The 17,254-nt window shown below is 42.0% G+C and overlaps 1 protein-coding gene across 2 annotated transcripts in view; it reads right to left on the reverse strand.

Moving 5' to 3' along the window:
- The window catches only part of LOC106571665 (alpha-(1,6)-fucosyltransferase), a 150,578-nt gene that overhangs the window by 18,824 nt on the left and 114,500 nt on the right, over positions 1–17,254 (reverse strand). For both annotated transcript variants that reach the window (XM_014144979.2, XM_014144980.2), the window contains exons 5-6: positions 9,945–10,059; positions 3,305–3,542 (exon numbers count right to left, since the gene is read on the reverse strand). In XM_014144979.2, coding sequence (XP_014000454.1) covers positions 3,305–3,542; positions 9,945–10,059 — 353 coding nt within the window. The remainder of the gene's footprint in view (positions 1–3,304; positions 3,543–9,944; positions 10,060–17,254) is intronic.

Genomic DNA, 17,254 nt, shown 5'->3' on the forward strand with positions numbered 1-17,254 from the left:
TGGGTGAATTTTGACCCATTCCTCCTGACAGAGATGGTGTAACTGAATCAGGTTTGTAGGCCTCCTTGCTCACACACGCTTTTTCAGTTCTGCCCACAAATTTTCTATAGGATTGAGGTCAGGGCTTTGTGATGGTCACTCCAATACCTTGACTTTGTTGTCCTTAAGCCATTTTGCCACAACTTTGGAACTATGCTTGGGGTCATTGTCCATTTGGAAGACCCATTTGCAACCAAGCTTTAACTTCTTGACTGATGTCTTGAGATGTTTCTTCAGTATATCCACATACGTTTCCCATCCTCATCATGCTATCTATTTTGTGAAGTGCACCAGTCCCTCCTGCAGCAAAACACCCCCACAACATGATGCTGCCACCCCCGTGCTTCACGGTTGGGATGGTGTTCTTCGGCTTGCAAGCGTCCCCCTTTTCCTCCAAACATAACGATGGTCATTATGGCCAAACAGCTCTATTTTTGTTTCATCAGGCCAGTGGACATTTCTCCAAAAAGTACGATCATTGTCCCCATGTGCAGTTGCAAACCGTAGTCTGGCTTTTTTATGGCGGTTTTGGAGCAGTGGCTTCTTCCTTGCTGTGCGGCCTTTCATCTTTTGTCGATCTAGGACTCGTTTTACTGTGGAAACACAGATACATTTGTACCCGTTTCCTCCAGCACCTTCACAAGGTCCTTTACTGTTGTTCTGGGATTGATGGGCACTTTTCGCACCAAAGTATGTTCATCTCTAGGAGACAGAATACGTCTCCTTCCTGAGCAGTATGACGGCTGCGTTGTCCCATGTTCTTTATACTTGCATACTATTGTTTGTACAGATGAACGTGGTACCTTCAGGCGTTTGGAAATTGCTCCCAAGGATGAACCAGACTTGTGGAGGTATACAAAAAAACTTCTGACGTCTTGGCTGATTTCTTTTGATTTTCCCATGATGTCAAGTAAAGAGGCACTGGGTTTGAAGGTAGGCCTTGAAATACATCCACAGCTACATCTCCAATTGACTAAAATGATGTCAATTAGCCTATCAGAAGCTTCTAAAGCCATGACCTCATTTTCTGGAATTTTCCAAGCTGTTTAAAGGCACAGTCAACTTATTGTTTGTAAACTTCTGACCAATTGGAATTGTGACATAGTGAATTATAAGTGAAATAATCTGTCTGTAAACAATTGTTGTAAAAATTACTTGTGTCATGCACAAAGTAGATGTCCTAACCGACTTGCCAAAACTATAGTTTGTTAACAAGAAATTTGTGGAGTGGTTGAAAAATGAGTTTTAATGACTCCAACCTAAGTGTATGTAAACTTCCGACTTCAACTGTACATGTTAAATTCACTTTTGCCAGCTATTACAGCTCGGAGTCTTGCTGGGTACATGTCTAAGAGCTTTCCACACCTGGATTGTGAAACATTTGCCCATTATTCTTAAAAAAATTCTTCAAGCTGTCAAATTGGTTGTTGGTCATTGCTCGACAACTGTTTTCAGGTCTTGCCATAGATTGTTGAACAGATTTAGGTCAAAACTGCAACTTGGCCACTCAGGAACATTCACTGTCTTCTTGCTAAGCAACTCCAGTGTACATTTGCCCTTGTGTTTTAGGTTATTGTCCTGCTGAAAGGTGAATGAATCTTCCCGTGTCTGGTGGAAAGCAGACTGAACCAGGTTTTCCTCTAGGATTTTGCCTGTGCTAAGCTCCATTCTGTTTATTTTTTATCCTGAAAAACTCCACAGTCCTTAACGATTACAAGCATACCCATAACATGATGCAGCCACCACTATGCTTCAAAATATGCAGAGTGGTACTAAGTAATGTGCAGCGGTCAAAAAAGTATCAAATTGTCATACTTGAGTAAAAATAAAGATACATTAATAGAAAATGACTCAAGTAAAAGTGAAAGTCACCCAGTAAAATACTACTTGAGTAAAAGTTTTAAAGTATTTGGTTTTAAATATACATAAGTATCAAAAGTAAATGTAATTGCTAAAATATACTTAAGTATCAAAAGTGAAAGTAAAAGTATGAATAATACAAAATTCCTTATATTAAGCAAAGCAGATGGCACAATTTTCTTGTTTTTTTTAAATGTATGAATAGCCAGAGGCACACTTCAACCCTCAGACATAATTTACAAACAAAGCATTTGTGTTTAGTGAGCCTGTCAGATCAGAGGCATTAGGGATGACCAGGGATGTTCTCTGTCCTGCTAAGCATTTAAAATATAATGAGTACTTTTGGGTGTCAGGGAAAATGAATTGAATAAAAAGTACATTAGAGAAGTAAAAGTAAAAGTTGTCAAAAATCTAAATAGTAACGTGAAGTACATATACCCCAAAAAACTACTTAAGTAGTACCACTGGTAATGTGTTGTACTGCATTTTCCCCAGACATAACACTTTGTGTTCAGGACAAAATGTTAATTGCTTTGCCACATTTTTTGCAGTGTTACTTTATTGCAAACAGGATGTGTCAATTTTGTTAGTATTGCAGGCGTCACTGCAGTCCCTGGTTTGAATCCAGGCTGCATCACATCCGGCCGTGATTGGGAGTCCCATAGGGCCGTGCACAACTGGCCCAGCGTCGTCCGGGTTTGGCTGGGATAGGCCGTCAATGTATATAAGAATTTGTTATTAACTGACTTGCCTAGTAAAATAAAGGTTAAATCAAAAATAAAACTATCATAGCCAATAAACTCTAACTGTTTTAAAGTCACCATTGGCCTCATGGTGAAATCTCTGAGTGGTTTCCTTACTCTCCGGCAACTGAGTTAGGAAGGACGCTTGTTTCTTTTTAGTGACAGGCTGTATTGATACACAAACCAGTGTAATTAATAACTTCACCATGCTCAAAAGGATTTTTAATGTCAGCTTCTTTTTTTACCCATCTACCAATTGGTGTCCTTCTTAGTGAGGCATTGGAAAACCTCCCTGGTCTTTGTGGTTGAATCTGATAGTAGTCAGCTTTTTGGGCCAACTTTTAGAATTTTGAGTATTTTGAGTATATTATTTTCTTTGTTACATGTTCTTCACCCCAAACATTTATGTGAAAAAAAAAAATTAGCCCAATTTATTTTATTTTTTTGCTGGGTCTCAGGAGGATATAATTTTAAAGTGTCGTGTAGGCCGTCATTGTAAATAAGAATTTGTTCTTAACTGACTTGCCTAGTTAAATAAATAAATAAAATAAAAAATGTAAATGCACCATAATGCAGATACCTCAATGGTCCAACCGCATCTATAGAACCGGGCCAAACTATAAATTCCTGGCTGCTTACCAGACAGCGCGCACCGTGCCTACCTGACCAGTGCCCTGTAGACACCCCAGTGCGGTCGGTACAGGAGTTGCTGACGGGGTGGAAGACGGTCTCCCAGCCACCCGTGGCGTAGCGCCAGTTGTGGGACTCCAGGATAAGGGTACGCTGGGTGCCGTAGGCGATCATGAAGCAGTAGACCACGTGGTGCAGCTGACAGCCATAGCCACAGCCCTTGTTGATGTTACACACCAGCTTACGTGCCTTGCTGCAGTCCTGGGGATTCTGACGAGGGGGGAGGGAGAGGTAGAGGTAGAGAGAGGGAGGATGAGAGGGAGAGACAGAGACGAAGCGGAGAGAGAGGGAGTGAAGAAAACGACAGAGGGGGATGAGGGAGAGAGAGACATATGGGTGTAAGAGCATACATTTGACTACTTGACCTCTGGGGGGCCCAAAATAGCTTTCTGAGCGTTGTTCTCTAACTTATGATAACACAATTTGCCTATATCTCTCGCTCTCATTCACTCTCTTCCCCTCTCTGTCTCTCATGAGAAAGAGATCTTCCAAAATATGAGCGAGAGAAAAAAAGCATTCTCTCAAAATGGCACCTGTAAATCACGACGTGAGACCATTCCACCGTTTTCAACTACACCTCATCAGACGAGCGGTGGCAAAATGATGCCATGCTGCACTGCGTCGTGCCCCACAGAGACAGAAGAGGAAGCGAGATATCCCACTCCCTCATTATTTCTGTTTCAAAGGAAGTCAATAAACTAAGTAGACCAGACCCAGCTGATATCGCATTGGTATCTATGGGAGAGCACCCCCTTAAGTAGACAGGAACTAATTTTTTCTTCAATCAAATCAAATTTTATTGGTCACATACACATGGTTAGCAGATGCTATTGCGAGTGTAGCGAAATGCTTGTGCTTCTAGTTCCGACAGGGCAGCAATATCTAACAAGTAATCTAACAATTCTACAACAACTACCTTATACACACAAATCTAAGTAAAGGAAAGGTATAAGAATATATACATATAAATATATGGATGAGCAATGACAGAGCATAGGCAAGATGCAAAAGATGGTATAAAATACAGTATATACATATGAGATGAGTAATGCGAGATACGTAAACATAATTAAAGTGGTATTATTAAAGTGGCGAGTGATCCATTTATTAAAGTGGCCAATGATTTCAAGTCTGTATGTAGGCAGCAGCCTCACTGTGAATGTGATTGCTGTTTGACATCCTGTTTGAGTTCCTGAGAAAGAAGCTATTTTCCAGTCTCTCGGCCCCAGCTTTGATGCATCTGTACTGACCTCGCCTTCTGGGTGGCAGCGAGGTGAACAGGCAGTGGCTCGGGTGGTTGTTGGCCTTTTTTTAGTCATTTAGCAGACACTCTTATCCAGAGCGACTTACAGTAGTGAATGCATACATTTCATACATTTTTTTTTTCTGTGCTGGCCCCCCGTGGGAATCGAACCCACAACCCTGGCATTGCAAACACCATGCGTTGCAAACACCATGCTCTACCAACTGAGCTACAGGGAGGCTTGATGATCTTTTTGGCTTTCCTGTGATATCGGGAGCTGTAGGTGTCCTGGAGGGCAAGTAGTTTCCCCCCAGTGATGTGTTGTACCGACCGCACCACCGTCTGGAGACCCCTGCAGTTATGGTTGGAGCAGTTGCCGTACCAGGCGGTGATGCAGCCCGACAGGATGCTCTCAGTTGTGCATCTGTAAAAGTTTGTGAGGGTTTTAGGTGACAAGCCAAATTTCTTCAGCCTCCTGAGGTTGAAGAAGCCCTATTGCACTATCTTCACCACACTGTCTGTGTGTGTGGACCATTTCAGTTTGTCCGTCATGTGTAAGCCGAGGAACTTAAAACTTTCCTCCCATCGATGTGGATAGGGGGGTGCTCCCTCTGCTGTTTCCTGAAGTCCACGATCATCTCCTTTGTTTTGTTGACGTTGAGTGAGAGGTTGTTTTCCTGACACCACACTCTGAGTGCCCTCACCTCCTCCCTATAGGCTGTCTCGTCGTTGTTGGTAATCAAGCCTACTGCTGCTGTGTCATCTGCAAACTTGATGATTGAGTTGGAGGCGTGCATGGCCACGTAGTCATGGGTAAACAGGGAGTACAGGAGGGGGCTAAGCATGCACCCTTGTGGGGCCCTAGTGTTGAGGATCAGAAAAGTGGAGATGTTGTTTCCTACCTTCACCACCTGGGGGCGGCCCGTGGGGACACCAGACTGAGACAGGGAGAGATTGAATATGTCCGTAAACACACCAGCCAGCTGGTCTTCCGCATGCTCTGAGGAAGCGGATAGGGATGCTGTCTGGGCCGGCAGCCTTGCGAGGTTTAACACGTTTACATGTCTTCCTCATGTTGGCCACGGAGAAGGAGAGCCTACAGTCCTTGGTACTGGGCTGCGTCGGTGTTATCCTCAAAGCAGGCAAAGATGGTTTTAGTTTGTCTGGAAGCAAGACGTCAGTGTCCGTGACGTGGCTGGTTTTCTTTTTGTAGTCCGTGATTGTCTGTAGACCCTGCCATATACGTCTCATGTCTGAGCCGTTGAATTGTGATTACACTTTGTCTCTATACTGACATTTTGCTTGTTTGATTGCCTTGTGGAGGGAATAACTACACTGTTTGTATTCGGCCATATTCCTAGTCAACTTACCATGATTAAATGTGGTGGCTCGCGCTTTCAGTTTTGCACGAATGCCGCCATCTATCCACATTTTCTGGTTAGGATAGGTTTTAATTGTCACAGTGGGTACAACATCTCCTATTCACTTCCTTATAAACTCAGTGTATAAATCGATATTATTCTCTGAGGCTACCCGGAACATGTCCCAGTCCGCGTGATCAAAACAATCTTGAAGTGTGGATTCCGATTGGTCAGACCAGTGTTGAATAGTCCTTGTCACGGGTACATCCTGTTTGAGTTTCTGCCTATAGGAAGGGAGGAGCAAAATGGAGTTGTGGTCAAATTTGCTGAAGGGAGGGCGGGAGAGGAGGGCTTTGTATGCATCGCGGAAGTTAGAGTAGCAGTGATCCAGAGTAAATGGCCTGAGTGAACTATCTTAATTTATCTACCATCTTTGGTTCCCCATCTTCTTCTCCTCACTCCGCACCCACTTGTGCCAACATCTTTCTAAATAGCAATTTACTCTGCATTGCGAGTGTTTTGCTCATTAGGCTGTCACAGCTGAAGCTGGTTGGCGGTGATCATGGCGGCAAGGCGTCTGGCAAGTGCTAACGTTATCACACCGCTTGTCTGTTTAAAAACTAGAGGAGAGCTAATGTTCCTTCATGTTCCAAATGTATTACCGCCGACGTTCAATAATAACCTGAACAACACAAGCAGATGTCAACGAAGCAACAAACAAGCCACTGGGAAGATTTCCTTTGAGGAATCTGGTGTGTGTGTGTGTGTGTGTGTGTGTGTGTGTGTGTGTGTGTGTGTGTTTGAGGTAAATATCGCTCCTCTTCTCCATATTGGCCCCATAGGTACCACTCTTACAGTTGAATCGAGTACAGGCTTTACTGAATAAATAACAAAGACGGAATGTAATATGACATTTGATTAAATTGTTTGGTGAATGGCCTTGTCTCAGATGATGTGATGGCAGGTAGCCTTATGCGAGGCTTTTGGCATTGAAACACCTCCACTGGGGGAAAGGAGTTCCAATGACGGGCCTTAAGGTTATTATAGGTGTTGGTGGTGGGGAGGAGGATGGTTGTCAAAACTGTTGCTGAAAAACAGCAAGTGAGAGAACATGTGTAAGTGATAATTGCAAGTGTGAGGAATGTGCATTATTGTGCCATGCTTATATGCTATAAAGTAAATAGGCGAATGAGATTCCGCAGATGGCTAATAGGAAAGAGGAGAAGAGGCAAGACTCTGTGTTGATGATACACTACATGACCAAAAGTATGTGGACACCTGCTCATCGAACATCTCATTCCAAAATCATGGGCATTAATATGGAGTTGGTCCCCCGTTTGCTGCTATAACGGCCTCCACTCTTCTGGGAAGGCTTTCCACTAGATGTTGGAACATTGCTGTGGGGACTTGCTTCCTTTCAGCCCCAAGAGCATTAGTGAGGTCGGGCACTGATGTTGGGCAATTGGGCCTGGCTCACAGTCAGCGTTCCAATTCATCCCAAAGGTGTTCAATGGGGTTGAGGTCAGGGTTTTCAACAGGCCAATCAAGTTCTTCCACAGCGATCTCGACAAACCACTTCTATTTGGATATCGCTTTGTGCACGGGGGCATTGTCATGCTGAAACAGGAACAGGCCTTCCCCAAACTGTTGCCACAAAGTTGGAAGCACAGAATCGTCTAGAATGTCATTGTATGCTGTAGTGTTAAGATTTCCCTTCACTGGAACTAAGGGGCCTGAACAATGAAAAACAGCCCCAGACCATTATTCTTCCTCCACCAAACTTTACAGCTGGCACTATGCATTGGGGCGTTTTCCTGGCATCTGCCAAACCAGATTCATCAGTTGGACTGCCAGATGGTGAAGCGTGATTCATCACTCCAGAGAACGCATGTCCACTGCTCCAGAATCCAATCGAGGCAAGCTTTACACCACTTCAGTCACCACTTGGCATTGCGCATGGTGATCTTAGGCCTGTGTCCGGCTGCTCGGCCATGGAAACCCATTTCATGAAGCTCCTGACAAACAGTTATTGTGCTGATGTTGCTTCCAGAGGCAGTTTGGAACTCAGTAGTGAGTGTTGCAACCGAGAACAGAAGATTTTTACGCGTTATGCGCTTCAGCACTTGGCGGTCCCGTTCTGTGAGCTTGTTTGGCCTACCACTTTTTGGCTGAGCCGATGTTGCTCCTAGATGTTTCCACTTCACAATAACAGCACTAATTTGAAGGGGTGTCCACATACTTTGTATATATAGTGTACATTTGTATTCAATCCGACTATGCCAGTAGAATTGGAAATGAAGTGAATTATGTTATGCTTACTGGATGAAGATAAACGAGCATCCAGACCAGCCTTCCTGATTGAACTTTTGTAAACTACATTTGATTTAAATACTAATAATCTGGTGTGTTGTCGCGAGTCTCAACAACAACGACTTGAAAGGCAGTTTTACACCAGCGAGCCCATCTCTTTTGGAGCATGGCGTTAAATCAGAACGACAAAGAACCATAAGCGCACAAACTCTGAACTACGTTGGCTGTTTAAAAATGACAGATTCATGCTATTCAGATGTGCTAGGAGACAAAGTTCAATGGTAATTATGGAGAGAGTGAAATACCAAGGCTGACCCTTGCTGCTATAGGTTAAGTAGCCCTTCAAAAACTGCATTTTCAAGTTAAAATACAGTAGACTGAAAATGTGTGTGTACGTGTGAGTGAGGAAGAGAGAGAGAGGGTGACTCATATTATATATGACCTATAATCAGCTGGTTCAGAGCTGATGATGTGCTATAGAAGAACAAGTGAAAGTGGAAGGCTGAAAATGGAGGAGGTACTGTGTGTGTTTGTGTCTGTGACAAGGTGGTACTGTGTGACACTGAACAAAGGGACACCAAGTAAAGGCCACTGTGTTCTCATTGAAGAATGCGCAGTCAGACACAGACAGACAGACAGACAGACAGACAGACAGACAGACAGACAGACAGACAGACAGACAGACAGACAGACAGACAGACAGACAGACAGACAGACAGACAGACAGACAGACAGACAGACAGACAGACAGACAGACAGACAGACAGACAGACAGGTTGATGGAGTCAGCCGGGCCAGGGACCGAAGGGCGCAGGGACCGAGGTTGGTGGGTTGGGAGCGCTGGGGTGTGGTGGGGGAAGGGTGTTGTGTGTGTGCAGGAGTGTGTATGTGTGCTCATGCACATCTGTGTGTGTGTGTGTGTGTGTGTGTGTGTGTGTGTGTGTGTGTGTGTGTTTGTAGACCTGGGATTGATGTTACTGACAGAAGTGTAAGAGGTAGACGGGTCCCTGGCTCCCTAAGTGTGTGTGTGTGTGTGTGTGTGTGTGTGTGTGTGTGTGTGTGTGTGTGTGTGTGTGTGTGTGTGTGTGTGTGTGTGTGTGTGTGTGTGTCTGCCAGCCTGTGAGGACTGTGTGTGGGTGATGAATTAGTGATGGCGGCCGCTGAAGCTGTGTGATCCCTCAGCGGTGGTGACAGCAGCTGTTAGCTATGGCGTCTCCTCCCAGCCACACTCACTCTGGCTCTCTTCATCAAACACCAAGGCTCATTAATGCTGCAGGGCCCAGCGCCGCACAGCCCCACCCCAGGCCTGCTGCATGCAAACTGGGGAAGGGAGGAGGGCTGAGGGGAGACTCCTGGGTCACTGGGGGTGGAGGGTATATGAGGGGATGACAGAAAGTGGATAGGGTCGGAAGATGGTGGGTGTGTGCGTGTGACAGGATAGATGATATACAGGCATTAGACAGCAGTCAGACCCTTAGACACGATATGTTTCATCTATGGTGATTCTGACAGGTTTGGCTTGTGTTAGGTAGAGAAGAGCAGGTGTGAGAAAGAGTGTTTGTGAGTGCGTGTCTGTGTGTGTGTGTGTGTGTGTGTGTGTGTGTGTGTGTGGGTGTATGTGTGTGTGTGTGTGTGGGTGTATGTGTGTGTGTGTGTGTGTGTGTGTGTGTGTGTGTGTGTGTGTGTGTATGTGTGTACCTGTAGGTAGGTGATCCTGCTCTGCACCAGGTTAGACAGGTCCCTGGCCTCCTTCACTCTCCAGTCTCCCACTCCATCAGCCTGGCTGAGGTAGTACAGGTCTGTCATGATAGACCTGCACACACATGCACGCACGCACGCACGCACGCACACATACACACAGACGCATAAAAAGAGACCGAAAAAGAAAGCCATAAGTCTAGTGTGCTACATAGCAGACACACATATACAGCAGTTTCCCATCTCTAAAAACCAGCATGGCTCAATTCATTTCAGTGACCCAAATCAGTCACATCCTCAGTGTGGGAAACCTCCTGAGCACAAGTACCTATGCACACTTACACACACATACACTTGTGCACATACACACACGCGTCCTCTGGCAAGACGTAATCATTACTCATGCTTCCATTTTTAATCTTAAACCACAACGTGTGTGTTTGATATGAAGCCATGTCAAACTCCTTTACCCAGAACCCACCAGGGATATATCACAGTCTCCCTGTGAGAGAACTACAACTATCCGCTAGTCACCGAGTTAACATGCACTGTAAATAAAATAAATATTTAAAAAAATACAAATCTAGTTGTTTCAACTAATCATTACTAAGTAACTGGTTACACGTGTTACCAAAAACAAAAAAATGTTGGCCCAAACTTAGCTACAAACGGAGAAAACTTTGGCAAAAGTCCATTTCAAATTATGTGTTTGCTCAACTTGTCTCATATGTTCACTCAACTAAACATGATTATTTGGGCATCTTAACTAAAAAAGTCTGTGCAACTGGTTACACACACAGTACTTTTAACATACATATTTGACACGTTGACATACATAATTACATTGTCCACGTTCAATTATACAGTAATTATTATTCAACAGGTCCTCAACTAGGCTTTGAATGCACAACATCTTGGTTCATGGCATTCCAATCTTCCTGCAACGGTACCATGCCTGTGCCAGTTAATATTGATTTGATTTACTTATGTATTTTAGGTTTTTCTGTTGTCTACTGTTGGTGGGGCATATTATTCTGTTTTAATGTTACTCCTTAATCACTATCATATAAATACAATAGTTTTTCCTGAATTTAAAAAAAATAAATAATAATAATAATAATAATAATAAATATATATATATATATATATATATATATATATATATATTTCTTTCACCTTTGTTTAACCAGGTAAGCTAGTTGAGAACAAGTTCTCATTTACAACTGCAACCTGGCCAAGATAAAGCAAAGCAGTGTGACACAAACAACAACACAGAGTTACACATGGACTAAACAAACGTACAGTCAATAACACAATAGGAAAAAAAAGAAAGTGTATATACAGTGTGTACAAATGGCCTGAGGAGGTAAGGCAATAAATAGGGGCTTACATTTGTTTCTTTAAAAAACAACGCATTGAATAACACATTCATAAATGGCAAGAAAGACAGTCTAAAAATAAATCATAAGGAATACGGTTTTGAAGTGTCTGTCCTACATCTAGGAGATAAAAGAAAGCTCAGGAAAAAAAGTATATATATATATATATATATATATATATATATATATAGTACCAGTCAAGAGTTTGGACACACCTACTCATTCAAGGGTTTTTCTTTATTTTTACTATTTTCTACGTTGTAGAATAGTAGTGGAGACATCAAAACTATGAAATATGGAATCATGTCGTTACCAAAAAAGTGTTAAACAAATCAAAATATATTTCAGATTGAGATTATTCAATGTAGCGACCCCTTTGACTTGATGACAGCTTTGCACACTCTTGGCATTCTCTCAACCAGCTTCATGAGGTAGTCACCTGGAATGCATTTCAATTAGCAGGTGTGCCTTCTTAAAAGTGAATTTGTGGAATTTCTTTCCTTCTTAATGCGTTTGAGCCAATCAGTTGTGATGTGACAAAGTAGGGGTGGTATACAGAAGATAGCCCTAATTGGTAAAAGACCAAGTTGATATTATGGCAAGAACAGCTTAAATAACCAAAGAGAAACGACAGGTCAGTCAATCTTGAAAATTTCAAGCATTTTGAAAGTTTCTTCAAGTGCAGTAGCAAAAACCATCAAGCACTATGATGAAACTGGCTCTCATGAGGACCGCCACAGGAAAGGAAGACCCAGATTTACCTCTGCTGCAGAGGTTAAGTTCAATAGAGTTACCAGCCTCAGAAATGTCAAGAACAGCTCAAATAAGCAAAGAGAAAGGACATCAACTTTCAGAGGGGGCTGTGTGAATCAGGCCTTCATGGTCAAATTGCTGCAAAGAAACCAATACTAAAAGACTCCAATATGAAGAAGAAATATGAAGAAGAAACAAGCAATGGACATTAGACCGGTGGAAATGTGTCCTTTTTGGTTCAAACCGCCGTGTCTTTGTGAGACGCTGTGTGGGTAAACGGATGATGTCCACATGTGTATTTCCGACAGTGAAGCATGGAGGAGGATGTGTTATGGTGTGGGGGTGCTTTGCTGGTGACACTGTCTGTGATTTATTTAGAATTCAAGGCACACTGCAGCGATATGCCATCCCATCTGGTTTTGGCTTAGTGGGACTGTCATTTGTTTTTTCAACAGGACAATGACCCAACACACCTCCAGGCTGTGTAAGGGATATTTTACCAAGAAGGAGAGTGATGGAGTGCTGCATCAGATGACCTGGCCTCCACAAACCCCCAACCTCAACCCAATTGAGATGGTTTGTGATGAGTTGGACAGCAGAGTGAAGGAAAAGCAGCCAACAAGTGCTCAGCATATGTGGGAACTCCTTCAACACTGTTGGAAAAGCATTCCAAGTGAAGCTGGTTGAGAGAATGCCAAGCGTGTGCAAAGCTGTCATCAAGGCAAAGGGTGGCTATTTGAAGATCTCAAATATATATTATACTCAAATAAATATATTCTGATTTGTTTAACACTTTTGTGGTTATTACATGATTCCATATGTGTTATTTCATAGTTTTGATGTCTTCGTTAGTATTCTACAATGTAGAAAATAGTAAAATAAAGAAAATCTCTTGAATAGGTGTGTCCAAACCTTTGACCGTTAGTGTACGTCGACGTTCAAAGGCACGCATGTGGCATTTCACAATCTTTCCAACATCGTGGATGGTCCCTACGACAGTGGATACTTTCTTAATGGGAAAAATGTATTCATGATTTTTAACTGTGTTGTGCGTGTATGATTTGTCGAACATCGAATGGATATCTGTCAAGCTAGTAATCTGGTTAACTGGCAAGTGCCAGGTAGGGCTAACGTTAGCTACTTAGCTAGGCACCAGGTAGGATAGCTGGCTAGAGCTAATGTTAACTAGCTAAAGTCAGCTGAAGCTCTTGTTTCGAAACACCCCTGTCTAAAAGAGGCAGAATCTGAGACTGGGTGGAATCGATGGAAGAACAGCATCAAATTAAAGATGGATAACTACAGAACCAAGATGAGGAGAGCAGGATGTCAGGTCTCCGTAAACACAGGACAAAGAAGCAATCCAGAGAATGACCTTTTTTTTTTTTTTTACAATTTTAATCCAGAGAATGAACCACCACACTCAAACATAAAGAGACCTACGTAAATGGGCTGAAGTGAACTTCCTGCCAAACTTCCCCCTTGGAAAGGACTCGTTGAGTCTTGAAACGCTGAGAGAGGAAATGGTCCAAGAAGTTCAGAAGACGGAAAGGAATTTACCCCTGTTCGATAGGAAGATGCAGACCACATTCGCCCTGCGGCGCCAGGGTATAATCACCGACACTCAAACTGTAAAGGAGTTCCTTGATCTGTGGACTGCTCTGAGCATGGAGTCGCAGGTAAAATTGCAATGCTGTTTTTACACATTTGACCTGTATTAATATATTAGTTGTACTGAATTAAATTGTGATACTGTATTCAAAACTTGTGATAACTTCTAAATACTGTCCTTTGTTGTCTGCCTATTCCAAGTGTAGGTGTATGCAGAGTTCCAGCGAATTACAAACCAGAACCTGCCAAACATCTTCTATGCTGAGATTGACCGTCACACCCCATCGGTTAATGACCTTGTACAGACAGAGGGCATCGAAGACTGGAAGGACTGCTGGCGCTTTGGTTGACATTCTGAGGTGTCATGATCTACAGGTAAGACGGAGGACTCCACATTATACTGGATTCAGATCTTGGTCTAATGCAAATATCAACTACTTATTAAACCTTGAGGGGAGATGTCCCAGACACAGATTAAGCCTAGCCCTGGACTAAAATAATATCTATGGAGATTCTCCATTGAGCTTGCTTTTTAGTCCAGGACTAGGCTTGATAAGAATTTAAAAAGGCACCTGATAGTTTGCCCTTTTGGTTTCATTGTACCATGTTCCTAATTAAACCGACCTCAGTGATTTTAAGGCTAAATATTGAAATCTTTCTCTGGTACCAGGTTAGATTAGTAAACTGATGTCATAAAATGTACATTCATGTATCCCTTTAGGAACACATGATGCCCACACAAGGTGTACAACTGTTCTCCATGCTCTTCCTGTGTTGCTGCGCTAGTAAGTCTCCGTATTTTTCAAAACATGCTAGGTAGGTTTCCTGTCATTCCAGTAATTTTGTATTATTGTGCCCATTCCCAATCAACCCACTCTAGCTCCTGAGGTGATCTGAGAGGATTAGATGGGTGAGTATGGTCAATCTAGCCAACCATAAGTCAGTGTAGATATATAGCTACATAACATATCTGTCTAGTATTCTCATCTGGATTCAGACGAACCAGAGGTTGGTGACTCACCGGTAGCCGAGGTTGGTGACTCACCGGTAGCCGAGGTTGGTGACTCACCGGTAGCCGAGGTTGGTGACTCACCGGTAGCCGAGGTTGGTGACTCACCGGTAGCCGAGGTTGGTGACTCACCGGTAGCCCTGCTGACAATCATTGGTGACAATACCAAAACTCCAGTGCACTACAATCCGGTCAAGATCTCTGTCGTCCTGGAGAGTGAAGTTGTGGTGATTGACCTCCCCAGACTGCCGGATGCTTTCCTGGGTAATGTTTGGTCTGATTTATGCTCTACATCTCAGTTATCCGAAAGAACTATCCAACACGTTCGAGTTCATTTAGAAAATCCTTCTATAAATCTTAACTATCATTTGTTGACATTGTTGCATTTTTTTTTTTAACGAAAGGAACCACAAAAGACACTTTCTCTTACCCCCTAATCATCATTACAGTAGCACCTCTACCAGGGTTGGGGTCAATTCCATTTCAATTCAGGAAGTAAACTGAAATTCCAGTTCTAATTTCATTTTATAGGAGGCAATGAGAAAAATTGGAATTGATATTAAAATTTTAGTTTACTTCCTGAATTGAAAAGGAATTGACCCCAACCATGGTGGAAGTGCTACTGTAAAGTGTTCTAATAATTGTAGGTCATGGTGCTTCTTAGATCTGCCATTTCCCTTATATTATTTCCTTGCTCAAATGCGTTGAGATAATTAGCATGTTGTCCACCGTTATTAACATGGCACTTGAATAGGTCTACCGCTGTTACTTTTTTTCATGCATGTTGTCCACTGTTTAACACACAGCACTTGAAAAGGCCTAGCACTGACAAGTTGATTTTGGGGCTTACAAACATTTTTTTCATGCATGTTGTCAGGGTTGGGTCAATTCCATTTTCAATTCAGTCAATCCAGGAAGTGAACTGAAATTCAAATATTTTCCTCAAATGAGGCAATGAGGAAAATATTAGAATTTCAGTTTACTTACCAAATCGACTGAATTGAAAATGACTGACCCAAACCTGACCTCCACAGATTGGGGTCAATATTTCAGTGATCTTTAATTGTGGAACCTTGCACTATATTCTCTAACATGTAAACCTTTTACTGTATTCTCTTTAAAAATGTACCCTGTTATTGTTACTGCAACAATAAATCCATATTATTCCTGGTTTAAAAGCATTCATTTGTACATGTTTTTTTAAATAATTTTTTTAACATTTCAATTATTTTGTTTGAGTTAGTGCTACTAAAGAAAACCTACACAATCAGTTGCCACAAAGTTTTTGATTAGATGCACAACTACCGTTTGATTTAAGTAAGTTCTAGTTTTTAATTTACATATTAGCTGTTGCAACTTAAAATAATTGATTACAGGTTATTGGCTAGGAAGTAAGTATTTAAGTTCATACAACATGAAGTTTGTAGTAAAACTACTTGAAAGGGGTGTGTTACGTTTACTTAAACATAATGAGTTAAATCAATTATTTATATTTTAAGTTACTGTAGATCATAGTAATAAAGTTCATTCTAATTACTTTAATTAAGCTACCTGTAATCAAATGTATATTAATTAACAGAAATTATTAAGTACTGTTTATTTATTTAACTAAGAAAGTGAGTTAAGAACACATTCTTATTTTCAATGACAGTCTAGGAACAGTGGGTTAACTGCCTTGTTCAGGGGCAGAACGACAGATTTGTACCTTGTCAGCTCAGGGATTCGATCTTGCAACATTTTGGTTACTAGTCCAACGCTCTAACCCCTAGGCTACCTGCCGCCCCAATCAATACTTTTAAGTTTCATAATAACAACAAAAACGAAGCAATTAGTTGCCACAAATGTATTGAGTTCTGCTAACTTATTCAGTTTTACAGTGTACTTGGCCTTTATTGGTATTTCATTGTAGCTTATGCCTATTTGTGAGAAGTGCAACATCATAAGCATTTTATTTTAGTCTTAGAAAACTTTTTATGGTTATTTCTCACATTGATTGATCAGCCGCAAACGAACATGTTGCTATTGTTCCTGTTGTCTCCCCTTGAATCTTACAATGAGGGTAATGCTTTTAGGGCCTGATGCCTCTTAAATGCGGAGAACTTGAAGTGTTTTTCCCATAGACTTGCCATTATTTTGCTACAATTACCTCCACGTATCATCATGAAAAGAACTGGAAGCAGTTTGATATTCAGAGTTTTTTACATTTTGTTTTTAATTCAATAGAGTTGAATTTGTCTTTTCTTACTTCCACAAAGCATTCCAGGATGTATGCAACTGTCACGCCCTGACCATAGAGAGCCCTTGGTTCTCTTTGGTGTTTTGGTCAGAGCGTGACTAGGGATGTTCTAGTCATTGTATTTCTATGTTGGTGAGTTGTATGGTTCCCAATTAGAGGCAGCTGGTAATCGTTGCCTCAAATTGGGGATCATATTTAAGTAGCCTTTTTCCCCACGTGTTTTGTGGGATATTGTTTTGAGTGAGTGCATGTAGCACTACGGTACTTCATGGTTGTTGTTTGTTTCTTGGTTTGTTTAAGTTTCGCTAAAATAAAGATGTGGAAC

Source organism: Salmo salar, chromosome ssa15 (assembly GCF_905237065.1).
Source record: "Salmo salar chromosome ssa15, Ssal_v3.1, whole genome shotgun sequence".
Classification (NCBI taxonomy): Eukaryota; Metazoa; Chordata; class Actinopteri; order Salmoniformes; family Salmonidae; genus Salmo; species Salmo salar.